Source organism: Nerophis lumbriciformis, linkage group LG24 (genome assembly GCF_033978685.3).
Source record: "Nerophis lumbriciformis linkage group LG24, RoL_Nlum_v2.1, whole genome shotgun sequence".
Lineage (NCBI taxonomy): Eukaryota > Metazoa > Chordata > Actinopteri > Syngnathiformes > Syngnathidae > Nerophis > Nerophis lumbriciformis.
Window position 1 is genome coordinate 28,663,684 of NC_084571.2, and position 26,062 is coordinate 28,689,745.

General features: G+C 40.2%; 1 protein-coding gene across 1 annotated transcript in view; it reads right to left on the bottom strand.

The window, feature by feature from the left end:
* The window catches only part of eftud2 (elongation factor Tu GTP binding domain containing 2), a 43,331-nt gene continuing 17,269 nt past the window's right edge, over nucleotides 1-26,062 (bottom strand). The window contains exons 16-28 of the mRNA XM_061981905.2: nucleotides 25,574-25,767; nucleotides 25,376-25,487; nucleotides 25,152-25,292; nucleotides 24,922-25,023; nucleotides 24,756-24,838; nucleotides 23,369-23,455; nucleotides 22,418-22,544; nucleotides 21,239-21,326; nucleotides 17,250-17,368; nucleotides 16,897-16,991; nucleotides 16,663-16,816; nucleotides 356-463; nucleotides 1-283 (exon numbers count right to left, since the gene is read on the bottom strand). Coding sequence (XP_061837889.1) covers nucleotides 188-283; nucleotides 356-463; nucleotides 16,663-16,816; nucleotides 16,897-16,991; nucleotides 17,250-17,368; nucleotides 21,239-21,326; nucleotides 22,418-22,544; nucleotides 23,369-23,455; nucleotides 24,756-24,838; nucleotides 24,922-25,023; nucleotides 25,152-25,292; nucleotides 25,376-25,487; nucleotides 25,574-25,767 — 1,506 coding nt within the window. The 3' untranslated portion in view covers nucleotides 1-187. The remainder of the gene's footprint in view (nucleotides 284-355; nucleotides 464-16,662; nucleotides 16,817-16,896; nucleotides 16,992-17,249; nucleotides 17,369-21,238; nucleotides 21,327-22,417; nucleotides 22,545-23,368; nucleotides 23,456-24,755; nucleotides 24,839-24,921; nucleotides 25,024-25,151; nucleotides 25,293-25,375; nucleotides 25,488-25,573; nucleotides 25,768-26,062) is intronic.

Here is a 26,062-nt window from a genome sequence, read left to right on the forward strand (position 1 = left end):
TTTCAAATCCAAAGGTTTTTTTTTTGGTTTTTTTAATATGGTTCAAACAGGTTCACATTTCTACTGTTTTTTTAAAAAAGCCTTTCATGTTTGGTGTATTCTACAACAATTATTTTGTACATATAGAAAATAAAAGAAGATACAAAACTTGGCAGCGTTAGCGTGTAAGCTGCTTTGCGCCTTGCACTCACATGGGATAGTTCAACACCACATCCTGCTTGGCCAGCTCCAACAACATGGGGTCGTCGAAGAACTTGCTGATGCTCACGTCCTCGCTCAAACCCTGCCAACAACACAAGATGAAGGTCATGCGTGGGGAGAAGAGGTCGATGCCCGGCGAGAAGACGCGACTCACCTTGCGTCGCCGGGTCTTGATCATGAACTCTCTGGCCAGGTGGGGGGCGGGCTGAGGCTCCAGGGGCCTGATCACGATGCTCTTGTCTAACGGGTCTCCGGGAACGATCTGTGGAAGATAGGACAGTATTTAGTGGCCACTTTGTGTCAGGTGACGTTCAAAGTTAACATATGAGAGAAACATTTTTTACATGCGTGTAAATCAGTGTTTCTTAACCATGGCCCTGGCCAAAAAAAATCTGTTTCTTAGCTGCAGTCCATATTGGCCGCAATGGTTTGCATGTTCTCCCCGTGACTGCGTGGGTTCCCTCCGGGTACTCCGGCTTCCTCCCACCTCCAAAGACATGCACCTGGGGATAAGTTGATTGGCAACACTAAATTGGCCCTAGTGTGTGGATGTGAGTGTGAATGTTGTCTGTATATCTGTGTTGGCCCTGCGATGAGGTGGCGACTTGTCCAGGGTGTACCCCGCCTTCCGCCCGATTGTAGCTGAGATAGGCTCCAGCGCCCCCCGCGACCCCAAAGGGAATAAGCGGTAGAAAATGGATGGATGGATGGTACTCAGTTGTAATACATCTGTTCACCACTTGTGGCAGTAATGCCAACAGCAAACAAACAGAAGAAGTCTGGAGCTAAAGTCTTAGAGAAGTTTAATTTTTTTTGCAAACATATTATCATTAGAGATGTCTGATAATGGCTTTTTTGCCGATATACGATATTCCGATATTGTCCAACTCTTTTAATTACCGATACCGATATCAACCGATACCGATTTATACAGTCGTGGAATTAACACATTATTATGCCTAATTTTGTTGTGATGCCCTGCTGGATGCATTAAACAATGTAACAAGGTTTTCCAAAATAAATCAACTCAAATTATGGAAAAAAATGCCAACATGGCACTGCCATATTTATTATTGAAGTCACAATGTGCATTATTTTTTTAACATGCCTCAAAACAGCAGCTTGGAATGTGGGACATGAGGAGGTTGAGGTCGGCGGGGTTGGAGGGTAGCGGGGGGGTGTATATTGTAGCGTCCCGGAAGAGTTAGTGCTGCAAGGGGTTCTGGGTATTTGTTCTGTTGTGTTTATGTTGTGTTACGGTGCGGATGTTCTACCGAAATGTGTTTGTCATTCTTGTTTGGTGTGGGTTCACAGTGTGGCACATATTTGTAACAGTGTTAAAGTTGTTTATACGGCCACCCTCAGTGTGAGCTGTATGGCTGTTGACCAAGTATGCTTTGCATTCACTTGTGTGTGTGTCAAAAGCCGTAGATATTAAGTGAATGGGCCGGCACGCAAAGGCAGTGACTTCAAGGTTTATTGGCGCTCGTACTTCTTCCTACGTCCGTGTACACAGCGGAGTTTTAAAAAGTCATAAATGTTACTTTTTTAAAGCGATACCCGATACCAATAATTTTGAAACCGATACCGATGATTTCCGATATTACATTTTAAAGCATTTATCGACCGATAATATCGGACTGCCGATATTATCGGATATCCATAATTATCATTTATTTAGTTTGAATGTATTTATTTTAGCAATTTTAATACATTTTCATGAATCCACTCTTTTGCAGTATATTTATTTTAGTATTCTACCTGACCTAAGCCCTAATGTCAATCTTTGTCATTAACACATGATTTCATATCAATTGACAAGGTTTACCATGTTAAACTGTAAGTAGGTTAGATATAACCATATAATATGATTAAAGTCAAGAGTAAGATTAGTAATTCAGATTTAATCATTGAGTGGGCCCCAAGCCCCTCTGTAGTGCAAAAGTTGGGCCCCAAGGTCAAAAAAGCTAAGAACCCTTGCTTTAATTTCCCCCTAAATTCTGTGGTCAAAATACTTTGTAAGATATGCTAGCATATGGACAAAAATGTGTCTTTTCATGAAATAAACAAAAAAAGATTTGCGACAACAAAAAAAGATAATTAAATCTTAATAATTCCTGCAATGCAAAAAAATAATTTACCACGATCAGGTCAGGAACCAATTTTGAAATGTATGACTTGTTCTCTATACAAATTTGTTTTGTGTTCATATTTTTGAGGGTCTGGAACAGATAAATTCAGTGCTTCTGAATTATTTTGTTACATTCCCCCTTTTAAAAAGAAAGCAGTTTGCGACTTTAAATACCGTATTTTTCGGATAATAAGTTGCAGTTTTTTTCATAGTTTGGCCGGGGCTGCGATTTATACTCTGGAGCGATTTATGTGTGAAATTATTAACACATTACCGTAAAATATCAAATAATATTATTTATCTCATTCATGTACGAGACTAGACGTATATCAGCAATCGTCACACACACACACATGTCAACGAATAAAAATTTGGTGGGGGCGGGTGATGGCAGAAGTGCATTGTGGAAAAAAAAGATGCTACCTGCTACTACTTCCGTACCTATGAAAATTGATCATTTCAACATTGGCGGTAACTTATAACTTTTGGAGTTGGCAGAGTTGTTTAGAAGCGACACGAGGAAGATTTCATGGGATTTAGCGATTAGGAGTGACAGATTGTTTGGTAAACGTATAGCATGTTCTATATGTTATAGTTATTTGAATGACTCTTACCATAATATGTTACGTTAACATACCAGGCACGTTCTCAGTTGGTTATTTATGCGTCATATAACGTACACTTATTCAGCCTGTTGTTCACTATTCTTTATTTATTTTAAATTGCCTTTCAAATGTCTATTCTTGGTGTTGGGTTTTATCAAATACATTTCCCAAAAAAATACGACTTATACTCCAATGCGACTTACATATGTTTTTTTCCTTCTTTATTATGCATTTTCGGCCGGTGCGATTTATACTCCGGAGCGATTTATAATCTGAAAAATACTGTAGTATCATTTGTCTATAAAATTGTTATTAGTACACCTCCACACAACACTGCATCCTCATTAGCATTATAAAACAAAACATATAAAGACAACAACAAAGACAACAAAAAAGAAAGAAATATAGATCAACTTACAATAAACAATAATTTAACATTTTTTTGTCTGTAACAGAAAATATTTAAAGTGCATCAAATGAAATTAAAACATTAAAAACTATACACATTAAGTGACTTGAACCGTTTGTTACTAAAAAAAATTTTTTAACTCAATAAATACATTCAAAATAGAACAGCAACATTAACACAGGAGCATAGTATATAAAACACTTCAACCTATGAAACCATAATGAAGAAGTCTAGATTAATGGCTACAATGAGCACGTTTTGTAGTGCACAGCTTCTCGAAGCGGGGTTTGAAGCATGCTCCACTATTTGAGACGGATTGGTTTAAATGGATTTACATTTTTCTTATGAGAAATATTGTTTTGGTCTTCCGTCTGAAATCTGGAAAGGATTACTAACAAAAACGGAGTTACCCAGGAACATAATGTTCAATAACTTCAAGCGCCTAAGACAAGTTGCAGCTGCTCCGCTCGGGATTTTTCATTTCCATCAAGCGGAGCTAAAAATCCCAGCAACAATCCATCAAGGTGAAAGACGCGTGACGTTCTCGCTGAGTGGACGCCTTTTTTTTTTTTTTTTTTTTGCATCCTCTGATTCATTGGCAAGCTACTGACTCAGGAGCGGCGTCCATCAAGTTGATGGAGGCGGCGACGTGCGAGCAACGCTGGTGACCAACGCTGGTGTCAGTGCGGCGTTGGCAGGTTGTCTTGGGAAATGATTTGAGTCATGCTGACAAAAGGCAAGGAGCCTCTGTGATAATGTCGCTACACGCAACGTCTTTGTGGACACTTGTTCGCAAAGTTGAACAATGGGTGACATGTTTCCTGGCCTGAGGAGGGGATAACAAATTGATGGAGGGAAGGCAAATCGACAGATGGACGAAACAGCAAGTTGACACCGATTACAAGCCGTTCCTGGCAGAACAAGGAGCTTAATGGGGCAACCACAAAGAATGTGCTAGCGGAATCTATCTATGTCGAAGCACCACCAATGTTACGTGAATATAATCATGCGAGCCAGGTTGTGACTGGTGCTAGAGGCCAGGGTGATCCAGGACAAGGACACACCATGCCACTTGGAATAAATCACTCCTCGGCAGAATGTTAGACACAGTACAATGTCAGCTACACTTACTTGTGAAGCGCCAACAAACTGAGTAGTTGTAAAACGCTCCATACGCTCGCTTTGAGTAATTTAGGTTAGGGATGGGCGATACGGGCTAAAATCTATATTGCGATACACAGGTGAAACTCAATTTGAATGTGGTGCTAAAGTACATTTATGTAACTTCAAATGTGACATACTGTAAAGTCATTACATGCAAGCGAGATACGCCAAGCATTTATTTATTATAATTGTGATGATCATGGCTTAGAGTTTCTGAATACCTAAAATTTTCGGAAGTTTTGAATTTAAGATTTTCATAAGCTGCAAAATTATATCAAGAGGACTTGAAATATCTTGAGTTGTATGTTATGAACCTATGTCGTGTATTAGTTTCACCATCCATCCTAGGGATGTCCCGATCCAGGTTTTTGCACTTCCGATCCGATACCGATATTGTTTTTGCATTTCCGATCCGATACCGATACTGACCGATACCGATACTGACCGATACTGGCCTATCCGAGCATGTATTAAAGTTTAAAGTTATTTAGCCTACTTAGTTGTCAGAATCATGTTGAAAAGGGTTTTAGTACTCTTGATAACAACTAGCCAGCTGAATTAGGGGAGTTTGAATCATACACAATGGTTGGTAACAAGAAACTGACCTGTTTATTCAAGGATAAACACAAAATAGACAAAATTATACATGACAAACAGAAATGGCATCATTGAACTAGGGCTGGGCGATATGGCCTTTTTTTTAATATTGCGATATTTTAAGGCCATATTGCGATACACGATATATATCTCGATATTTTGCCTTAGCCTTGAATGAACACTTGATGCATATAATCACAGCAGTATGATGATTCTATGTGTTTTGATTGATTGATTGAGACTTTTATTAGTAGGTTGCACAGTGAAGTACATATTCCGTACAATTGACCACTAAATGTTAACACCCCAATAAGTTTTTCAACTTGTTTAAGTCGGGGTCCACTTAAATTGATTCATGATACAGATATATACTATCAGATATATACTATCATCATAATACAGTCATCACACAAGATAATCACATTTAATTATTTACATTATTTATAATCCGGGGTGTGGAGGGGGGCGCCGGATGTAAGTGTCAAAAAGACAGCCAAAAGAGTTTGATATGAGAATAAATCTAAAGTTAAAATATAGGGCAGAAATGCACCCATTTGCAGGAAATGTAGTCTTGATTTTCAAAATTTTCTTTCAAGGCTTGCATGTCTACATTAAAACATTCTTCTTCATACTGCATTAATATATGCTACTTTTAAACTTTCATGCAGAGAATGAAATCACAACTAAAAAAATCACTAATTTTTTCATACGTTGTTGATGTGGAAATGTTTGCCTCGGCATTTTGATGGTGTGGGCGTGTGGCACCGAATGGAGATAAGCGTCTCGACAGACATTACAATATTTGAACAATGATGACGAAAACTGTTTTCTCTGTCGTGTCCGTGTGTCGAAAATTGTTATGCGCTTATTTTTTTTATTTTGTGCGTGGCATAAATTTGCCGTGCGCAGAGGACGCTTGAGCAGTGCAATTCACAGGCGCACCTTAGAGGGAAGGTTGCTCGCATGGCTGCGCTAGCATCACAGCTAACGTTAGCCATGCTGCTACCGCTCTGCTGGGAGAGGACGTATACGTATGTGACGTATGACGTGACAGTATGTGACGTATGTCGTGACGTATGTCGTGACAGTATGTGACGTGTGTAAGAAGGTGCGCTTGCTGTCTGTGAGAGGGAGACACAGGAAAGAGTGAGAAGAGCCTGTCGTGTAATGCCAGCAGCTAAAAGCAACTGCGTGAGAATCCACAGACCTGTGGATGTGTTGAAGGTGTGCTGGAAAATGCGGAACGGAAATTAGGGAGCAGCAGAAAAGTGGAATGTATTATTTAAATCGGTGCTTTGGAAAACACGGACCGGAGTATTTTTTTAACTGGATCTGGATCGGCATTTTCCCATGCCTTGCCGATACGCATTTTTTTGCAAATATCGGCGGCCGATCCGATCCAAATATCGGATCGGGACATCCCTAATCCATCCATCCATTTTCTACCGCTTATTCCCTTTTGGGGTCGCGGGGGGCGCTGGAGCCTATCTCAGCTACAATCGGGCGGAAGGCGGGGTACACCCTGGACAAGTGGCCACCTCATCGCAGGGCCAACACAGATAGACAGACAACGTTCACACTCACATTCACACACTAGGGCCAATTTAGTGTTGCCAATCAACCTATCCCCAGGTGCATGTCTTTGGAGGTGAGAGGAAGCCGAAGTACCCGGAGGGAACCCACGCAGTCACGGGGAGAACATGCAAACTCCACACAGAAAGATCCCGAGCCCGGGATTGAACCCAAGACTGCTCAGGACCTTCGTATTGTGAGGCAGATGCACTAACCCCTCTCCCACCGTGCTGCCATGTAAATCTAATTGCTGAAATAAACAAACATTTGTACCATATTCAAATTTGTTGAGTTTCACCTGTATATTGCAGCCTCCTGTGATAACGATACATATCACAATATATTATTTGTAGAGATGTCCGATAATATCGGCCTGCCGATATTATCGGCCGATAAATGCTTTAAAATGTAATATCGGAAATTATCCGTATCGCTTTTTTTTTGCTTTTTTTATTAAATCAACATAAAAAACACAAGATACACTTACAATTAGTGCACCAACCCAAAACACCTCCCTCCCCCATTTACACTCATTCACACAAAAGGGTTGTTTCTTTCTGTTACTAATATTCTGGTTCCTACATTATATCAATACAGTCTGCAAGGGATACAGTCCGTAAGCACACATGATTGTGCGTGCTGCTGGTCCACTAATAGTACTAACCTTTAACAGTTAATTTTCATTACTAGTTTCTATGTAATGTATGTGCAAATTCCAAGCTGCTGTTTTGAGGCATGTTAAAAAAATATAATGCACCTTGTGACTTGTTGGGACTTTTTTTCCATAACTGGAGTTGATTTATTTTTGGAAAACCTTGTTACATTGTTTAATGCATCCAGCGGGGCATCACAACAAAATTAGGCATAATAATGTGTTAATTCCACGACTGTATATATCGGTATCGGTTGATATCGGAATCTGTAATTAAGAGTTGGACAATATCGGAATATCGGCAAAAAAGCCATTATCGGACATCTCTAATTATTTGGTATGAAAATGAGATTACCGGTAAAACCATTTTAAAACAAGTTAGAAAAGCTCCTAATGTGGCTGCTGACATATGCTGGAACATTCAGGTTGTATTATTTTGTCAAAACTATTATTAATTTACTTGTTCATTTACTGTTTAGATATGGTTACTTTCTGTTACAACATGTTCTATCTACACTTCTGTTAAAATGTAATACACACTTATTCTTCTGTTGCTTAGGTACTTTACAGTAGTTTTGGGCGGTACTCTAACTTTGGGTATCGATTCAATACCAAGTACTGGTAGTGACGGGGCAGTATTGGTGAATACCAATGCTGATACTGATACTTCCAATATTTGATCACAATTATAATCAGACATAAACACAGGATGGCGGTATAACAATATCAATTAGATATTTAAATTATTTCGTACTATTGGCTCAACTTAAAGGGGAACATTATCACCAGACCTATGTAAGCGTCAATATATACCTTGATGTTGCAGAAAAAAGACAATATATTTTTTAAACCGATTTCAGAACTCTAAATGGGTGAATTTTGGCGAATTAAACGCCTTTCTATTATTCGCACTCGGAGCGATGACGTCACAACGTGACGTCACATCGGGAAGCAATCCGCCATTTTCTCAAACACATTACAAACACCAAATCAAATCAGCTCTGTTATTTTCCGTTTTTTCGACTGTTTTCCGTACCTTGGAGACATCATGCCTCGTCGGTGTGTTGTCGGAGGGTGTAACAACACGAACAGGGACGCATTCAAGTTGCACCAGTGGCCCAAAGATGCGAAAGTGGCAAGAAATTGGACGAATGTTGTTCAAAATACGAGGGTGTGGGGAAAGCCGAAAGTTTGTTCCGCACACTTTACCGACAAAAGCTATGCTACGACAGAGATGGCAAGAATGTGTGGATATCCTGCGACACTCAAAGCAGATGCCTTTCCAACGATAAAGTCAAAGAAATCTGCCGCCAGACCCCCATTGAATCTGCCGGAGTGTGTGAGCAATTCAGGGACAAAGGACCTCGGTAGCACGGCAAGCAATGGCGGCAGTTTGTTCCCGCAGACGAGTGAGCTAAACCCCCTGGATGTCTTGGTTCACACCGTCCCTTAAGCCACCGGAAGAATATCGACCCTAGCTTCCCTGGCCTGCTGACATCAACTCCAAAACTGGACAGATCAGCTTTCAGGAAAAGAGAGCAGATGAGGGTATGTCTACAGAATATATTAATTGATTAAAACTTTATTCATTACTCGCGGTTTTACGTAAATTATTATACATAAACTGTGTTTACCAATAATTTAGCTTAAAAACATTACAACACTTAAAAACAAACACATCAATTCGTCCTCGCTTTCTCCCGTGTCGCTGGCTGTCGTGTCGTTTTCGTCGGTTTCGCTTGCATACGGTTCAAACCGATATGGCTCAATAGCTTCAGTTTCTTCTTCAATTTCGCTTAAGCCGCTGAAATCCGAGTCAGAATCCGAGCTTATGTCGCTATACCTTGCTGTCCATCCGCCATGTTTGTTTGTGTTGGCATCACTATGTGACGTCACAGGAAAATGGACGGGTGTATATAACAATGGTTAAAATCAGGCACTTTGAAGCTTTTTTTAGGGATATTGCGTGATGGGTAAAATTTTGAAAAAAACTTCGAAAAATAAAATAAGCCACTGGGAACTGATTTTTAATGGTTTTAACCCTTCTGAAATTGTGATAATGTTCCCCTTTAAATCCTTTGGTTTTTGCCATTTAAGTTCTCCTGTGTCCAGGGACTAACTTCCTGAATTTGTAAACAATAAACGGCAAAAGATTTTTGATAGTAAAAAAATCACGATCTATTGACTGTATAGAATATATAATGATACTATACTTGCTATCGTTAGTTTTGCTATTTGTATCAATCCACCCTCCTTTGTTTACATTCAAGAAGTCTTAAAACTTGTGGGTAGCAGTTAGCATATCTTCCTTTGGTGTGTAGTGTAGCATGTTTACCCATTCCTCAACTTCTAGTGATAATGGTACTTAAAAGGAGTATCGTTTATTTGTCACCATAGTGGCGAGTATTGCTGACTTAGAAGTGGCTATGCACTAAGGAGGGATGTTAGCCGCTAATGAGAATTATGTCAAATTTGCGAGACACAGCTTGAGTGTTATCAATATGCATTATTACAATATAACAATAGCATTAATAGTTCTATCGTTGGACAAATTTATATCATATATATATCGGACTACCCTAGTCCAGGTGAGACGCGACAGCTTTTATAATGAGCGATCGGTTTCCCTCCCACATGAAGGCCTGTGCCTTCAATAATCACAACCACCCCTCAAACTGGGCTTGAGTTCGCCGACAGCTGCAGAGAGCACGGACAAACACATGTCGAACACGACAGCCACAGACAGATTTAAATCCTAATGACTCAACACCGCACATCAACAGTGATTCAGACGGAGTGGCGGGCAGGCGGGCCGCTCACTCGCCAGGCAAAGCATGATGGATTTTGTGCCCGTGTGAGTAACGTGTGGATTGGATGGTGAGTGAATAAATTCACCGGACACAACATTAGGCACACCTGCATAAAAAAAGGGCATACAGTGGTACCACGGTTTTTGGTAGTAATGCGTTCCAAAAGGTCAGATGAAAATCATATCGTACGAAAACTGGATTTCACCCATAAATAAATTGAGTCAATTAAAACCATGATCATAAATTCATCTGTTAAATCCCAATGAAAACATTCACAGAAAATGTCAACCCAAAAGAGGAAAGAGCGTACTTAAAGGGGACTTATGACTTTTTTGTGGTGTCGGATAGTCTTTGTTGTAAATTTGCTACACAGTCACTTGTATAACCCATCTTTTGAGTCTGTCTGCAATATGTTCAATTGTGGAGGCGCTCCCAGATTTTTTTTTTCCCCAGACAAGGATGAGAAAAAAAAACAACTTAACATTATATAGATTCACCCGGTCACAACATTTGGTACAACTGCACATTCTCCGATCCATTCTCTGATCAGTCAGTGCATGTCTCACATGCCAGGATTAGATAAAAATTAGAGAGGTCCGATAATGGCTTTTTTGCCGATATCCGATATTCCGATATGGTTTAACTCTTAAATTACCAATTCTGATATCAACCGATACAGATATATACAGTCGTGGAATTAACACATTATTATGCCTAATTTTGTTGTGATGCCCCGCTGGATGCATTAAACAAAGTAGCAAGGTTTTCCAAAATAAATCAACTCAAGTTATGAAAAAAAATGCCAACATGGCACTGCCATATTTATTATTGAAGTCACAAAGTGCATTATTTTTTTTTAACAAGCCTCAAAACAGCAGCTTAGAATTTGGGACATGCTCTCCCTGAGAGAGCATGAGGAGGTTGAGGTGGGCGGGGTTAGGTGGGGGTTGAGTTGGGGGGAGGTAGAGGGTAGCGGGGGGTGCATATTGTAGCGTCCCGGAAGAGATAGTGCTGCAAAGGGTTCTGGGTATTTGTTCTGTTGTGCTTATATTGTGTTACGGTGCGGATGTTCTCCCGAAATGTGTTTGTCATTCTTGTTTGGTGTGGGTTCACAGAGTGGCGCATATTTGTAACAGTGTTAAAGTTGTTTATACGGCCACCCTCAGTGTGACCTGTATGGCTGTTGACCAAGTATGCCTTGCATTCACTTGTGTGTGAGAAAAGCCGTACCGTATATATTATGTGATTGGGCCGGCACGCAAAAACAGTGCCTTTAAGGCACGTCCCCAATATTGTTGTCTGGGTGGAAATCGGGAGAAATTGGGGAGAATGGTTGCCCCGGGAGATTTTCGGGAGGGGCACTGAAATTCGGGAGTCTCCCGGGAAAATCGTGAGGGTTGGCAAGTATGACTGGGAGATACAACTGCTCTGTACTTCTCCCTACGTCCGTGTACCACTCCGTACAGCAGCGTTTTAAAAAGTAATAAATTGTACTTTTTGAAACCGATACCGATAATTTCAGATATTACATTTTAAAGCATTTATCGGCCGATAATATCGGCAGTCCGATATTATCGGACATCGCTAATAAAAAATATATACAAAAATGTGTCTTTTCTCATGGCCTTAAGCAGAGGTGGAGGTTCATATTCCCCTATGGCTGAAAACTCGACTAAATGTCTAAACAATCAGAATCAGAAATACTTTATTAACCCCTAGGGGGAAGTGTAGGTGTTATTGCTGCCCTTCATGTACACAGTAAGTGCTTCCACCCTGCTCTGACGTCACAACGTAGACAGACTGCAAAACGCCATCAACAAAGGCATCCAAAACTGATTGCAAGCTCACACCAAAATGCACCAAAATGAACCTTATGATTTGACACTTGGCATTGTTTAACACGAGTATCCAACATTGTAAAAACATTTACAAGTCAGTAATAGAAATGTAACAATATGAAAATGTTATATCACTGTTATCGTGAGCAAAATTATCACGGTCAACATTATCGCGGTATTGTTGAATGTGCACAATGAGTACATATACACACACTGAAATCTTTTCACCTAGTTATTAACAATTTTTAAAAAATATATAATATAAAATAAATTATAAAATAAATAAACACACGGCTCGAAAACCTAATATTTTGCATGTTTTGTGTTTCTTAAGCATCAGTGATATTGTTTTAATCTTAGTATTTCATGTTTTAACAGCTAAGCTTTTGTTTTAAATATTGGTTTGTTATCAAATGAGAAGTGCATAACAAATAAAATCTGTTATTTATTATTTCTGGCTGGCGTTGTGATACTCTACTCTGTTCAGCGGCCCTTGGAGGCACCATAAAAACATCCCAGTCTCATATCTCTGAGTATAGAACTATCTCTCTGTTTTAAGAGAGCACAGTGTGTTGAATAGCTTAGCTGCTCAGAGAGCAATGCGTTGATATATATTTTGGTTTGGAGTATGTTTTTTTTGTTTTTTTTTAAAAGAGGAAAGACGTTCACGTCTCTCGTTTTAATAGCATTTAAGCCAGCAAGTTTGTGAGTTTATCAAAGTGCAGTTATCAAGGTTTTTTCGATCATTTTAATTTAGAATAGGTAATTGGGAGTTAATACATTCCAAGTCAGAAAAGACGAAATTCATCATAGGTCACCTGTAAACACAACATCATAGAAAGTAGCTAGGGGTGTAACGATTAGTTTTAACAATGATTCGATTCAATATTTGTGGTTACCAATACGATTAATGGCCAATTTTTTGGGGGGAGAACGTTACGATATGACACAATACGATACAGTGAGTCGAAATCGATTCAGTAACTTTTTAGCAAAACAAATCAAGCAGTGTGACTGTAAAATAAATACTGGATACTAGACACTGCAGGTGAAGTTTCTTATTTTCCCTGTTACTTCTTGTAAGGGAATTATATATATGCATAAAAGATACAAACAAGCAAGTAAACAACAATTAACGGCCAATGCATTCACATCTTATTTGAATAAAATGCAACCAACACTTGAGGTTGAATTAACGGAGGAAACATTTTCTGCTCATATTTTCAAGCAATTTTCAATAAAACTACAGCATACTTGCCAACCCTCCCGGATTTTCCGGGAGACTCCCGAAATTCAGCGCCTCTCCCGAAAACCTCCCGGGACAAATTATCTCCCGAAAATCTCCCGAAATTCAGGCGGACTCAGGTCCATGCGGACATGAGTCCGCTTTCCCACAATATAAACAGTGTGCCTGCCCAATGACGTTATAACTGTAGAATGACCGAGGGCGCGTTCTTGGTTCCTTATGTGGGTTTATTGTTAAGCAGTTTCATTAACGTCCTCCCAGCGCGGTAACAACACACAACAACAGCAGTCACGTTTTGGTCTACCGTAAAGCAGTTCGTCTGCCGTAAACAGCAATGTTGTGACACTCTTAAACAGGACAATACTGCCATCTAGTGCATTTGATGAAAGCACTTTTGTGCGTGCCACACAGCAGTGCATCATCAGAGAGGCTATTCAGCATGGTTAGAAAAATAGTGACAGAGAATAGAACAAGGATGGACAATTCAACCCTTAACTCAAGTATATGTGTAAATAAATGAACACTGAAATTCAAGTATTTCTTTTATATATATATATATATACACAATAAAAGAAATATATATTTATAGCTAGAATTCACTGAAAGTCAAGTATTTCTTATATATATATACATATATATATATATACATACATATATATATATATACACACATGTATATACCGTATTTTCCGCACTATAAGGCGCACCGGATTATTAGCCGCACCTTCAATGAATGGCATATTTCATAACTTTGTCCACCAATAAGCCGCCCCGGACTATAAGCCGCGCCTACGCTGCGCTAAAGGGAATGTCAAAAAAACAGTCAGATAGGTCAGTCAAACTTTAATAATATATTAAAAACCAGCGTTCTAACAACTCTGTTCACTCCCAAAATGTACGCAAATGTGCAATCACAAACATAGTAAAATTCAAATAGTGCAGAGCAATAGCAACATAATGTTGCTCGAACGTTAATGTCACAACACACAAAATAAACATAGCGCTCACTTTCTGAAGTTATTCTTCATTCGTAAATCCTTCGTCTTCGGTGTCCGAAGTGAAAAGTTGGGCAAATGTGAGATCCAAAATGGCCGGTTCCGTCTCGTCGAAGTCATCGGAGTCAGTGTCACTGTTATCCAGCAGTTCTGTGAATCCTGCCTTCCGGAAAGCTCGGACCACAGTTGTGACCGAAATATCTGCCCAGGCATTTACGATCCACTGGCAGATGTTGGCGTCGTCTGGCGCTGCCTCCCTGTCTTAGTGAAGGTGTGTTCGCCTTCTGTCATCCACTGTTCCCACGCAGTTGGCAGTCTAGCTTCGAATGCCCTGTTGACACCAATATCTAGCGGCTGGAGGTCTTTTGTCAATCCACCCGGAATGACGGCGAGTAGTGAATTAAGCGCGTAAGCGTGTCTCTTAACGTGATGTTATGAGCTAGCAAATATAACAACTACACTACCCAGCATGCAACGATAGTTACGAGCATGCGCGGTAGCCCTGAGAAGCGTTGTATGCTGGCAGTTAGAATGTGGTTATGAGCACGCTGTGAGTAAACGTTGAGAACTCAGTTAACACGCCTCGTCTGCATTATTTATAATTAGACAGACAACACACTTAATAGGAGCCATTTTGGGGTCTTTACATAAACACACAAATGGAAATGAAACGTCACATATCCCAGCATGCACCGCGCGCTTCTTCGTCATCCACTGTTCCCACGCAGTTAGCAGTCTAGCTTCGAATGCCCTGTTGACACCAATATCTAGCGGCTGGAGGTCTTTTGTCAATCCACCCGGAATGACGGCGAGTATTGAATTAAGCGCGTAAGCGTGTCTCTTAATGTGATGTTATGAGCTAGCAAATATAACAACTACACTACCCAGCATGCAACGATAGTAACGAGCATGCGCGGTAGCCCTGAGAAGCGTTGTTGTATGCTGGGAGTTAGAATGTGGTTATGAGCACGCTGTGAGTAAACGTTGAGAACTCAGTTAACACGCCTCGTCTGCATTATTTATAATTAGACAGACAACACACTTAATAGGAGCCATTTTGGGGTCTTTACATAAACACACGAATGGAAATGTAACGTCACATATCCCAGCATGCACCGCGCGCTTCTTCTTCTTCCGGGGGCGGGTGGTTGCTTACAGTACAAGAAGAAGCGCTTCCTGTTCTATGGGGGCGGGTGCTTACCTTGGCGGTTGCTTGCGTAGAAGAAGAAGCGCTTCCTGCTCTACCGGGAAAAAAGATGGCGGCTGTTTACCGAAGTTGCGAGAACGAAACTTTATGAAAATGAATCTTAATATTTATCCATATATAAAGCGCACCGGGTTAAAAGCCGCACTGTCAGCTTTTGAGTAAATTTGTGGTTTTTAGGTGCGGCTAATGGTGCGGAAAATACGGTATACATATATATATATATATACATACATACATATATATATATATATACATGTATATATACATATATATATATATATACACATATATATATATATATATACACATATATATATATATATATGAAATACTTGACTTGGTGAATTCTAGCTGTAAATATACTCCTCCCCTCTTAGCCACGCCCCCAACCACGCCCCCCCACCTCCCGAAATCGGAGGTCTCAAGGTTGGCAAGTATGAACTACAGTAACCAACATCTTAAAAGTAGATTTGCAACACATTTCCCCTTCAAAACATGATGTTTACTGGTGGCCTGAGTTTGAAAACATGTCATTTTTAAACTGGGTAACACATGGCACACTGACAAAGCTTAACCTATTGTTACTGTAACAATACACAAGGTTAATATAGTCTGCTTCTCTTTCTTCCCCTCCATGTATCTGCTTTCTTTTGTATTTCAAGTGATTACATATATGTATTGTTGCATTTGAACAATTGCATTGTTGATAATAGAGGTAATTATTGTTATTATTCATTATCAATAGTGCTATTTCTATTGGTATTTGTATTGCTCCATTTGTAGTGTAATAATGTTCATTGTCATTTCTGTATTATTTATTTCACTAACTGCTTCTTTGCTATCACTTTTACCATCATACTTGAACATATCATATTTGCTGATGTTGTTCTATTGTTGTTGTTGTTATCGTTGTGTTTCCTATTGTTGTTGTTGTCCTCTCTCTGTCTTATCCCCCTCGTCCCCACAATTTCCCCCCGTCTTCCTTTTTCCCCCGTTTCTATTCCCTCCTGCTCCGGCCCGGCTGCACCAAATAATAACATAATATAAACCCATTTAATAAAGCTAAATACAAATAAGGCAACAAGAGAAGTATCCCACACTTCTCTTTTGTAAAGTAAATTTGTACAGCCGATACAGGCATCTACATCAACAATATGATTTGCCTGAGAAGCTGGACAGGACAAAAAAAAAAAAAAAAGAAAACATGTCATTCAACAAGATGCGCTAACCCCTACCTGCCAGTGGTGGAAGACAGACAGAGCGAAAGCCTGCCCCTGCGTGTGAGTGCGAAGGTCGGTCTCGAAGCCGAAGGAGTCGATGGCCGGGATGAAAGCCTTGATGGTGTATAGGGGAGAGCCTGGGATCGGCGCGTCCTGAGTGACGTGGCCCCTGTGAGATGGCGGAACGTTTGATAAGCGAATGACAGATCAGCGTGGATGATGTTCCAATGGATCAGAACAGAGACGGACCTTCTACGAGCCAGCACCGTGTAGACAGCGGACACACAATCAGCCGGAGCCTGAACCTCCACAAAGTAGTAAGGCTCCATCAACCTCGGAGTGGCCTACAACACAAAAAAACATATGATTGGTTTTATTTTTGGTAACCATGTAATGCATGAACAGGTGACCCATGATGGACACGCGGTCAAAACGAGACAAGGAGACAGAGCCAAAGAGGAACGTCACCGCGCCACAATTAAAGAGACCGATGGTCAGCAAAAATGCAAAGTGCAATCAAGGTAATGGAACATTAAAGAAAGCCAGTCTTAATGACAGACGGGAGAAGAGTGGGTGGGGCGTCGGGGTTTCTATGAGCTCACCATGAGGAAGGCAGAGTACACTACCCTCCTGGCGGTCGGGATAACCTGGCCCCCTCCTCGGTGCAGCGGCTCCTGGGCGATGACTGCATCCAGGATCTTGAACTTGACGTTCCTGATGGCTGATGGCAGGACAGGAAGATTTAGGAGGAGGAAGGAAGGAGAGAGTCTTCTACACACTCAAGCATGAGGGGCAAAGTAGTTAAGCTGGGCAAATATTAGCTGTCTCACATCAATACTTCCAGAAATACGCTCTGGACACTGCATACTGTAGTTTTGACGGTGCAAATTTTGACAGTGTTTGGTCCTAAATCGATTAGTGTCGTTATTTACTTCCTCCATACCAATGCTCTGTTTATTAAATTAAAAACATTAAAACTGCACGATCTTGGTGACCTCAACACTGCTATTGTGACGTACAAAGCTCATAACCACATGCTGCCTGGGTGTCTACAGGAGAGGTTCAAACCTAGGGAGAGTCCCTATGACCTCAGAGGTTCAGCTGTCTTTCAGAAAGCAAATATAAGAACGAGCTTAAAAAGTAGATGTGTTTCTGTGAAACAGCTTGGATGATTCCTTAAAATGTTCCAGTTCCATTCACACATTTAAAAAACACTTTAAGACCAATGTCTTGGAAAAATATATCACTCTTGAATCAACACAGTAGTTAATACTATGATCAATGTTAATTACAAACTAAATGTGGGATATGAATAATAATGGAAGTATAATTGTTTGTATATAGTATATAATTGGTACAAAGGTTTAACACGTGTACAACGATATTTCACATGTCTTTACTGTGTATATAATTGAACATTGTTTATGTTGTGTACAAGGTGTATTTATAATATGCTGTGCAAAGGAAATTTCATAATTTTTGGAAGCTCATCTTGTATTTGACATTGTTTATAGGGTTAGGTGCAATAAGTGTTCAACCCTTTCGGTCTGCAACATTTTCAATTTATGAATGTACAACTGTTTGTTTATGTAAAACTGTTTGTTTATTTTGTTGACCACTGACCGAGGAAATAATAAACTAAACTCCTCTTCTTATTTCCTTTTTAATTGTGGATTGCAACCACTTGAGCTAACCCCATCCCCTTTCGCTCTGTAGCCAAGATGGAAGGTGGCTTGACTTAAACTCTGCACGCTCATCATTTGGGGTGTGTTTAGTGCAACGTTTGAGTACTAACTGCACACTGCATGTTCCTTGTTGGTTTCAGTGTGCAATTATGCACTCAAATAGCTAATTGTAGGTATGAAAGTGTGTGAATTGACACACAGACACAGTGCCAATTAATGTTGTTTTCAATCAGTTAAATCACTTTTGAAACAGGGTCAATTTACATTTTCATCGTTATTTGTGGCTAGGGATGGGTACTGTTCACATTTCTTCGATACCGGTACTCAGCGGTACCAATTTTCGGTCCTTGTGTGTGTTCACTTGGTAATAAATTGTTGTTTTGTATGTAATAACCTTTCAATTTTTTTTGTTAAACACTGAACTGATAACGGTGCTGTGCAGTTGTTATATCTTGATTATGTTATACTTCTCAGTCTCAAGAGTTCAAAATAATTTGGTGCTTTACTTCGTTACAACCATGTGAGTCGTTTTCTGTCTAGTGTTTGATTTCATAAACGCTATAGCGTAAGTGTAATGAAACTATAAGTGGTGTTATCGTCATTTTAGGGATCAAACAATGTTTGCGGCTCTATGTGGGTTTTATTTGCTTGGAAATTGGCTCAAATGGCTCTTTGCATGCTATAGATTTCCGACCCCTGGTGTAGCCTTAATTTTGAGCGCTTTCTCTTAAGCATGCTTGCTTTGTTGGTGTGGAAAATTACAACATTAACTTGAGGCAGTCCGCTACGAACACTTGCTTGCCCGCCAAGTGCTTGAGCCTGTGGCAAGTCTGCAACCGGACGAGACACTACATGCAACATAAGATATTGGAATTAGGGCTGGGCGATATATCGATATACTCGATATATCGCGGGTTTGTCTCTATGCGATATAGAAAATGACTATATCGTGATATTCGAGTATACATTCTCACGCAGTTGCTTTTAGCTGCTGGCATTACACTGCAGGCTCTTCCCACTCTTTGTTGTCTCTCCTTCTCACAGACAGCAAGCGCACCTTCTTACATACGTCACATACGTATACGCCCTTGCGGAGCAGAGAGGTAGCAGCATGGATAACGTTAGCTGTGGTGCGAGTGGTAATACGAGAGAATGAAGGTGCGAATCTGGTAACAAATGAAGGAAGAATTAATTCCCAAGAAAAACAGCACGGGGTCCATCGTCTGGCGGTGGTTTGGCTTCAAGTGGGAATATGTCGAACAGACAACCGTAATTTGTCAAGTATGCGGCAAAAGCGTTGCTACAAAAAGTAGCATTACTGCTAATATGTAGCATCATTTGAAAAGTCACCTGTTAGAGAATGAAGAGTGCTTACTCCGCATGTCAACATCTCCATTCGGTGCCACACCAACAAAATGCCAAGGCAACCATTTCCACATCAACACCGTATGAAAAAAATAGTGAACAACAGAAGGTGATAACGTCCGCAGTAACCTACTACATAGCGATTTGATTTCCTATCATGCAGCTCATTTTTATTTGAGTTATTGAAATATCTTGTGCGACATCATGCACAAAAGTGCACTTTATTTGTTTTAAACTATTGTAGTGGCGTTCTGTACAGAAAGTGCACTTTAATTAGTGTTGTTTTGATATGTCATCTTAGTGACATGCACAAAAGTGCACTCATAGCTTGTTTTAAAATGTCTCTGACAATCTTGCACTTTCTGTTTTGAAATGACATGAATGTTTGTGCCACTGCTTAAGAACTGATTAATAAATAAAGTTTTGGTCAATTGACTTAGTTGTGATTTCCCTCTCTGCATGAAAGTTTAAAATGAGCATATATTAATGCAGTATGAACAAGAATGTTTTAATGTAGACACATAGAATCATCATGCTGGTGTGATTATATGCATCAAGTGTTCATTCAAGGCTAAGGCAAAATATCGAGATATATATCGTGTATCGTGACATGGCCTAAAAATATCGAGATATTAAAAAAGGCCATATCGCCCAGCCCTAATTGGAATATGTTATCGTTTGATTTGACCTGAATATGTACTAGCGCAATTCGATCGGGACCCAGCAAGCTAGCCTCACCGCAGCGTCGTTGGTCCGCGTCACGAGAACTACAGCCAGCCATCGCGGCATTCAGCCGGAAACGTCCTAAACGCGGACAATTATCCCTAAAAATATTGAGTTGTGTTGTGTTTCAGTTTGTTCAACCTACCCCTGATTAAACTGGACAATCAAGCATTACCTCTGGTACACACACACATACATACATACATACATAGATACAGCCTGTTGTCAACATTGACCTTTCCGGTCCGTCACTCAAATACGTTACCTCGGCAATATTGTTACCTGTCTGTTACCCAAGGTAAATGCTGAATAATATTCCATGAAACTAGTGTTGTTTGTAGTACATGCTATTTGTATGTATTATATGTCTTGCCTAAAACTTATATAAATAAAGTTAAACGCGTGGCGTTTTAGGAAGACCAAGCACACATTAAATTGATTTCAATTACTTTCAATGGGCGGGTCTACTATGAGATACGAGTGTTTTGAGAATGCAATGTTGAGGTACTACTATAGTAGTAAATGAACTGCAAAGTTGCAAATTTGATACCCATGCCTATTTGTGGCTACTGGGGAGTAATTGGCAGCTCCTAAGTCATACAGTCCTTACCATCACAAATCATTAGAGGATGTCCGTGCACATCTTTGTTTTTGTTTTTTTATGAAGCACAAATGATAAAAGATGCTTTGCTCTTAGCATTTGTTTTCAGAGCCAGACAACTGTCTTTTTAGTTGGCAACAGTTCACAGACTCCTTCCGCCTAAAGGACTTGCTGAAACTGTACCAAAGTGTGCAACGGGCAGAAGGATGAGCCTTACGTTCGTCACACAGAGGCCCTTCCCTGGTGCCCCACTGGAAACCCTGAACAATGCTGTCCTTGACTGAGCCCAGCAGCGCCTTGTCCACCTGTCGTGCACAAAAAAACAAAGTTTAATAGTTTAACCTTAGACTCATCTGCCTGATCACAGCGCTGTTTAACATTGAGAGCAATGTTATTCCTATATCCATAAATACTGCATATGGTTAAATTTCATGAAGATAGTTTTGCAAACTGTATATTTGTATATTCTTCATAATTACTTGACATATTACACTGATATGCTTTGTCATTCATGACACAAATATAAATGTTTTCAGGCATATATTGACCTACATTGGATACGTTTTGGTATCTTTAATGTACAAAATGTAGCTTGTATCCATTTTTATATCCCCCGATGGAAAAAGTTTGTAAGGATAGTGGAACCTCAAATTACGAACCCTCTTTGTATGAACCTTTCAATTGACAAACCACAGATCAAATAAAAATGTACTTTAGTGTATGAACCTTGTCTCAGTGTACCAAAGTTTCATGAATCTACGGTGCTCATTCACTCAACACAGCAGTGCTATGGTTAGCTCGGTGCCACTTTGTATGCGTTTTATGTGTTTTTTCTAGTTATGCTTGCTCAATATGAGTCCAAAAACAAGAAGTGTGTGGTTTGAAACTTTCAGTGTCCACACCATTGTTGACACTGCCTCGCCCCCTGCCCTTTCCGCTACATGCCAAGAAAATTAACCAACAAGCATTATTTATCCATTTCTTTGTAATCACTGCAGCAACCTGTCTGTTAAAGTTATCAAGTTTTGTGATTTCAAACTGAGTGCACCACAGGACTAGTGACAGTTTGTGTGTGTGTGTAAGCAGGGTGGCTGCATAGGAGGACAGTTGAGCTAGTTGGCTTTGTTATTAAATAGAAAGTTGGTCCATCACCCCCTTGTTATGTTTGTTTGATATACAGTATTGTATTGTACTTTATTCTGTGTTAAAAGTGTACAAACTTTCACTAAAATATGGGCTTTTATCGCGGCTGGAACCCATTATTCCTATTCACTTTGCTTCAATATTCAATAACATTTATGTACGAACCCAGTTAAGTTTGTAAATCGAGGTTCCATTGTATTCTCCTACGTTTGATAAGGTTGGAAGTTAAATCATTTATCGAGAGGCAGCTGACCTCAGAAGGCAGCGTGTCGTCCACGAGAATGTTGGGTCCCGTCGTGTCGGGTCCAAAGGCCCAGATGGACCTGGCAGCCAGCAGATCCCAGTCATACTTTGTCTGGAAAAACTCCCCCAGCTTCTTCCTATGGGTGAAGAGAGAGAGAGAGAGAGGAAGCTGTTAGAAAAGGTGCTTTGCGTGAAGTGTCAGCTGGAACATAAAGGAGATTGGTTGATTGGGGAGCTCGAGGGGTTAATGGAAGAGGATGTGCAGAGCGGAGGTTTTGGTCTAATGGGGAGTGAAGTGTGTCACTCTTCTGGCACCGCTGCACTTGCATGACCCCTGCCACATGAGAGAGGTGCTTACAAGAGGTAACACACACACGAATATATAGTGTCACAGGGACAGGAAATCTCATGCCTGCCTTCAGAGGATTTTCAATTAGCGTAAGTGAGCGGATCAATACAGTGAGGAGGCTCTTTAAAAAGCTCCACATTCTTTCCACCAAACAACACACCATCTTTTATTTTCTGTCCAAATATTTCAGAAGGGAAATGCCCTGCGTGCGCGTTCTATAAATCTACAATTTAATTAAATGTTAAATTTAATTCCAGGAAACACTCTGCTGAATTAAAAGTCATCAAAAAAATGTTCTAAGGCTTAAAAAAAAGGACCTCAGAGTTTGCGGTAAGACTATTTGGTCTTACAGGTAACCGCTCGACACTCGCCATACTTCAATCACAGCTGTTAATAAAAGAACAAATCACTCTTACATGCTTGTCCCTGCTAACCGAGGGATAAAGGAGAATAAAGGTAATGAAATATGGCAACGTTCATAAGCCTCTAGGCCATTATCGGACATAAAAATCTAGAGGTGCGTTGAACTCGGAAGGCACATTACACCTAGACTTAATCGACCTTTTCAATTCATATAAATACATTTCATGGTCGAAGCGGTCTCCCTCATACCTGTTCCACGTGATCTGCACCACTTCGTTCTCAATATCCTCGGCCAGCCCCTTCTCCAAGGGCTCGGCGATCATGGTGATCTTATTCCTGCCAATCACATCACACAGCTGTCAATCATGGCTGCTCTCAGCAGTACACATATTTTTTGGATAATATCATATGGTAAATGGATTACACTAGTATAGCGCTTTTCAACTCAAAGCACTTTGACACTATTTCCACTTTCACACACTGATGTCATATCATACTTGCTGGCCACAACATTAGATATACAGACATTTGAGAGGTATCAATAAATAATGTTTATTTTAGTGCCAGTACAGGCGGTAATTCCATATTACGGCGTTATGTGGTTACGAAAGGACCGCCATAAATTAATTAAAAACGTCCGTAAACACAAAACCCTCTTACAAATCTCATTATCCCTGGAGGACGGGAAATAGCCAAACATGCTGCATTACAGATATGCTAACCGCTACCCGCACGCTAGAGCTCTTGAATATAAACAAAGGTGGGCGGATAGATACAAATATCAACAGTAATGATAGTAGGTTACACTATCATTATATAGTCGAAACAGTGGTTTGATCAATGTTTTTTTTATAATCAAACATTTTTTGTCGTTTGTTTTTCGTTTACAAATTCAAGAAAAAAAGTCACTGAACTTTAAAAAGGCAAAAACCAATGGATTTAAATCAGAGCCAATAGTAGGAAATAATTACAATATTTAATAGATATTGTGACACCACCATCCTGTGTTTTTGTCTGATTATAAGTGTGGTCAAAATTCGAATCATTCAATGATCTTGAAAATTGTAATTATGGGTATCAGCATTGGTATGATCAATACTGCCCCGGTAACTAACTCGACACCCAAATTTGTAGTATTGCCCAAAACGTATGTAAAGTATTAAACAAGAAAAAAATTGGTGCTTATTACATTTTATCAGAAGTGTATAGAACATTTTACAACAGAAAGTAACCAAATATTAACAGTAAATTAACAAGTAGATTAATAATAGTTTTGAGAAAATCATCCAACTGGAAATGACAATATGTTCCTGCATGTCAGCAGCCAAATTAGGAGCCTTTGTAACCCATTTTGAAATGCTTATATTATCATTAATATGCCAAATAATATATTGTTATATATATCTTTATCGCAAGAAGATGCAAAATATATCGTGACAGATTTTAGGCCATATCGCCCATCCCTACTGTATGTCCGTCGTGTGAGTGACCTATGTGTTAATTTGAGTTCCAAATTTCTACACGTTCTAACAAAGGAACCAGCTCGTAACCCGAGGACTAGCTGTACTTTGTATTGTAGTGATTTTACACAGATTGCATCAAAATGAGGGATTTTTTTTTACTTTTAAACACTCACTTTTTGTTTGGCGTCTCAGCAAAGCACTTGAGGGACGACGTCTCCACAACCGTTTCGCAGAAGGTCACAACCGGGTCGGCAACCTGCGGACATTATTGGCAAGCGTTGTTACAAAAGAAAAGGACGTGTTAAAATAACTTTAAAAATATGCAGTGGTGAAGATTACTTTGATGTCAATCTCAGAGTACATCTTGCGCAGGTCGTGCATGACGCAGTCCAGGTAGAGCTCCCCTGTGCCTAAGATGACGTGTTCGCCTGACTCCTCCACCTGGAGGCCACACAAACAATGTAAGCTAAAGCTCCTAAAGCAAAGTGGAAGCCACTTAAGTTGTATTTGCTTATCTTGACCAACTCATCAAGTCCTGCTCCATCGTGTTTTTATTGGTAAAATTGTACCTTTGTGGTGAGGGAGGGGTAACTCTTGTTGACCTTCCTCAGACCGTCCAACATTTTGGGCAGCTCCGACGGGTTGACGGGCTCCACGGCGATCTTAATCACCGAAGCCGTGTTGAACTTCAACGGCCTAAAAATCTGAGCCTGGAAATGGAGTAAAAAATAAAAAGTGTGAACCACACATGAAATTATGCATTTTTAGACTTTGTATTTAAGACCAGCCTCACGTCTTCATTCCCTCTGGGCTCTGTGATAGTGGCAGTCTTGACTATCGGCTGGTCACATCCTTCGATAAGGACCCAGTTCCCAGCAGGCACTCGATTGACTTCAATTTGGTATCTTACAAAAGAGGGGGTGAGATTAACTAAATAAGAACCCCTCTAACTTTTCACTGTCAAAAATGAAGGCAAAGCCTTGAAGCGTACCTGGCGACTGAAATCCAAAGCCGGCCCACAGTACAAACTTGGGAATCCTCCTCATCCTCCAGTGTGTAGTTTTCTCCTAAAACCTTGACCGGCTGTCCTGCCTGGATGGTCCCGCTCAGCACCCTGCCAAACGCATGGAATTGAACGCCGTCCTCCGTGCTGTACATCTTAGTGGTATGGCACATCAGAGGACCCTGGTGAAGACGGGGAAGGGATAAGAAAGACAATTTGGGAGAGAAGACTTTCTAGTGCCTATGTGTCAAAGTCAATTATCTACGGCCCCCGGGATGATATTTGATTAGTATTAGAATCTGCCCACAGGCCACAGCCGCCTGCTGCTGCTTTGCACGCACCAATACTCCACCAGTGTTGGCGGTAGGAATTTTCAAACTGGGATCCCAGGGACCCCATCAAGTCATAAAAATGGGGTCCCACAGTAAATTTTTGGAGTCCCACTTTTTTGTAACAGTTTTGAAAAAAAAAGATAAA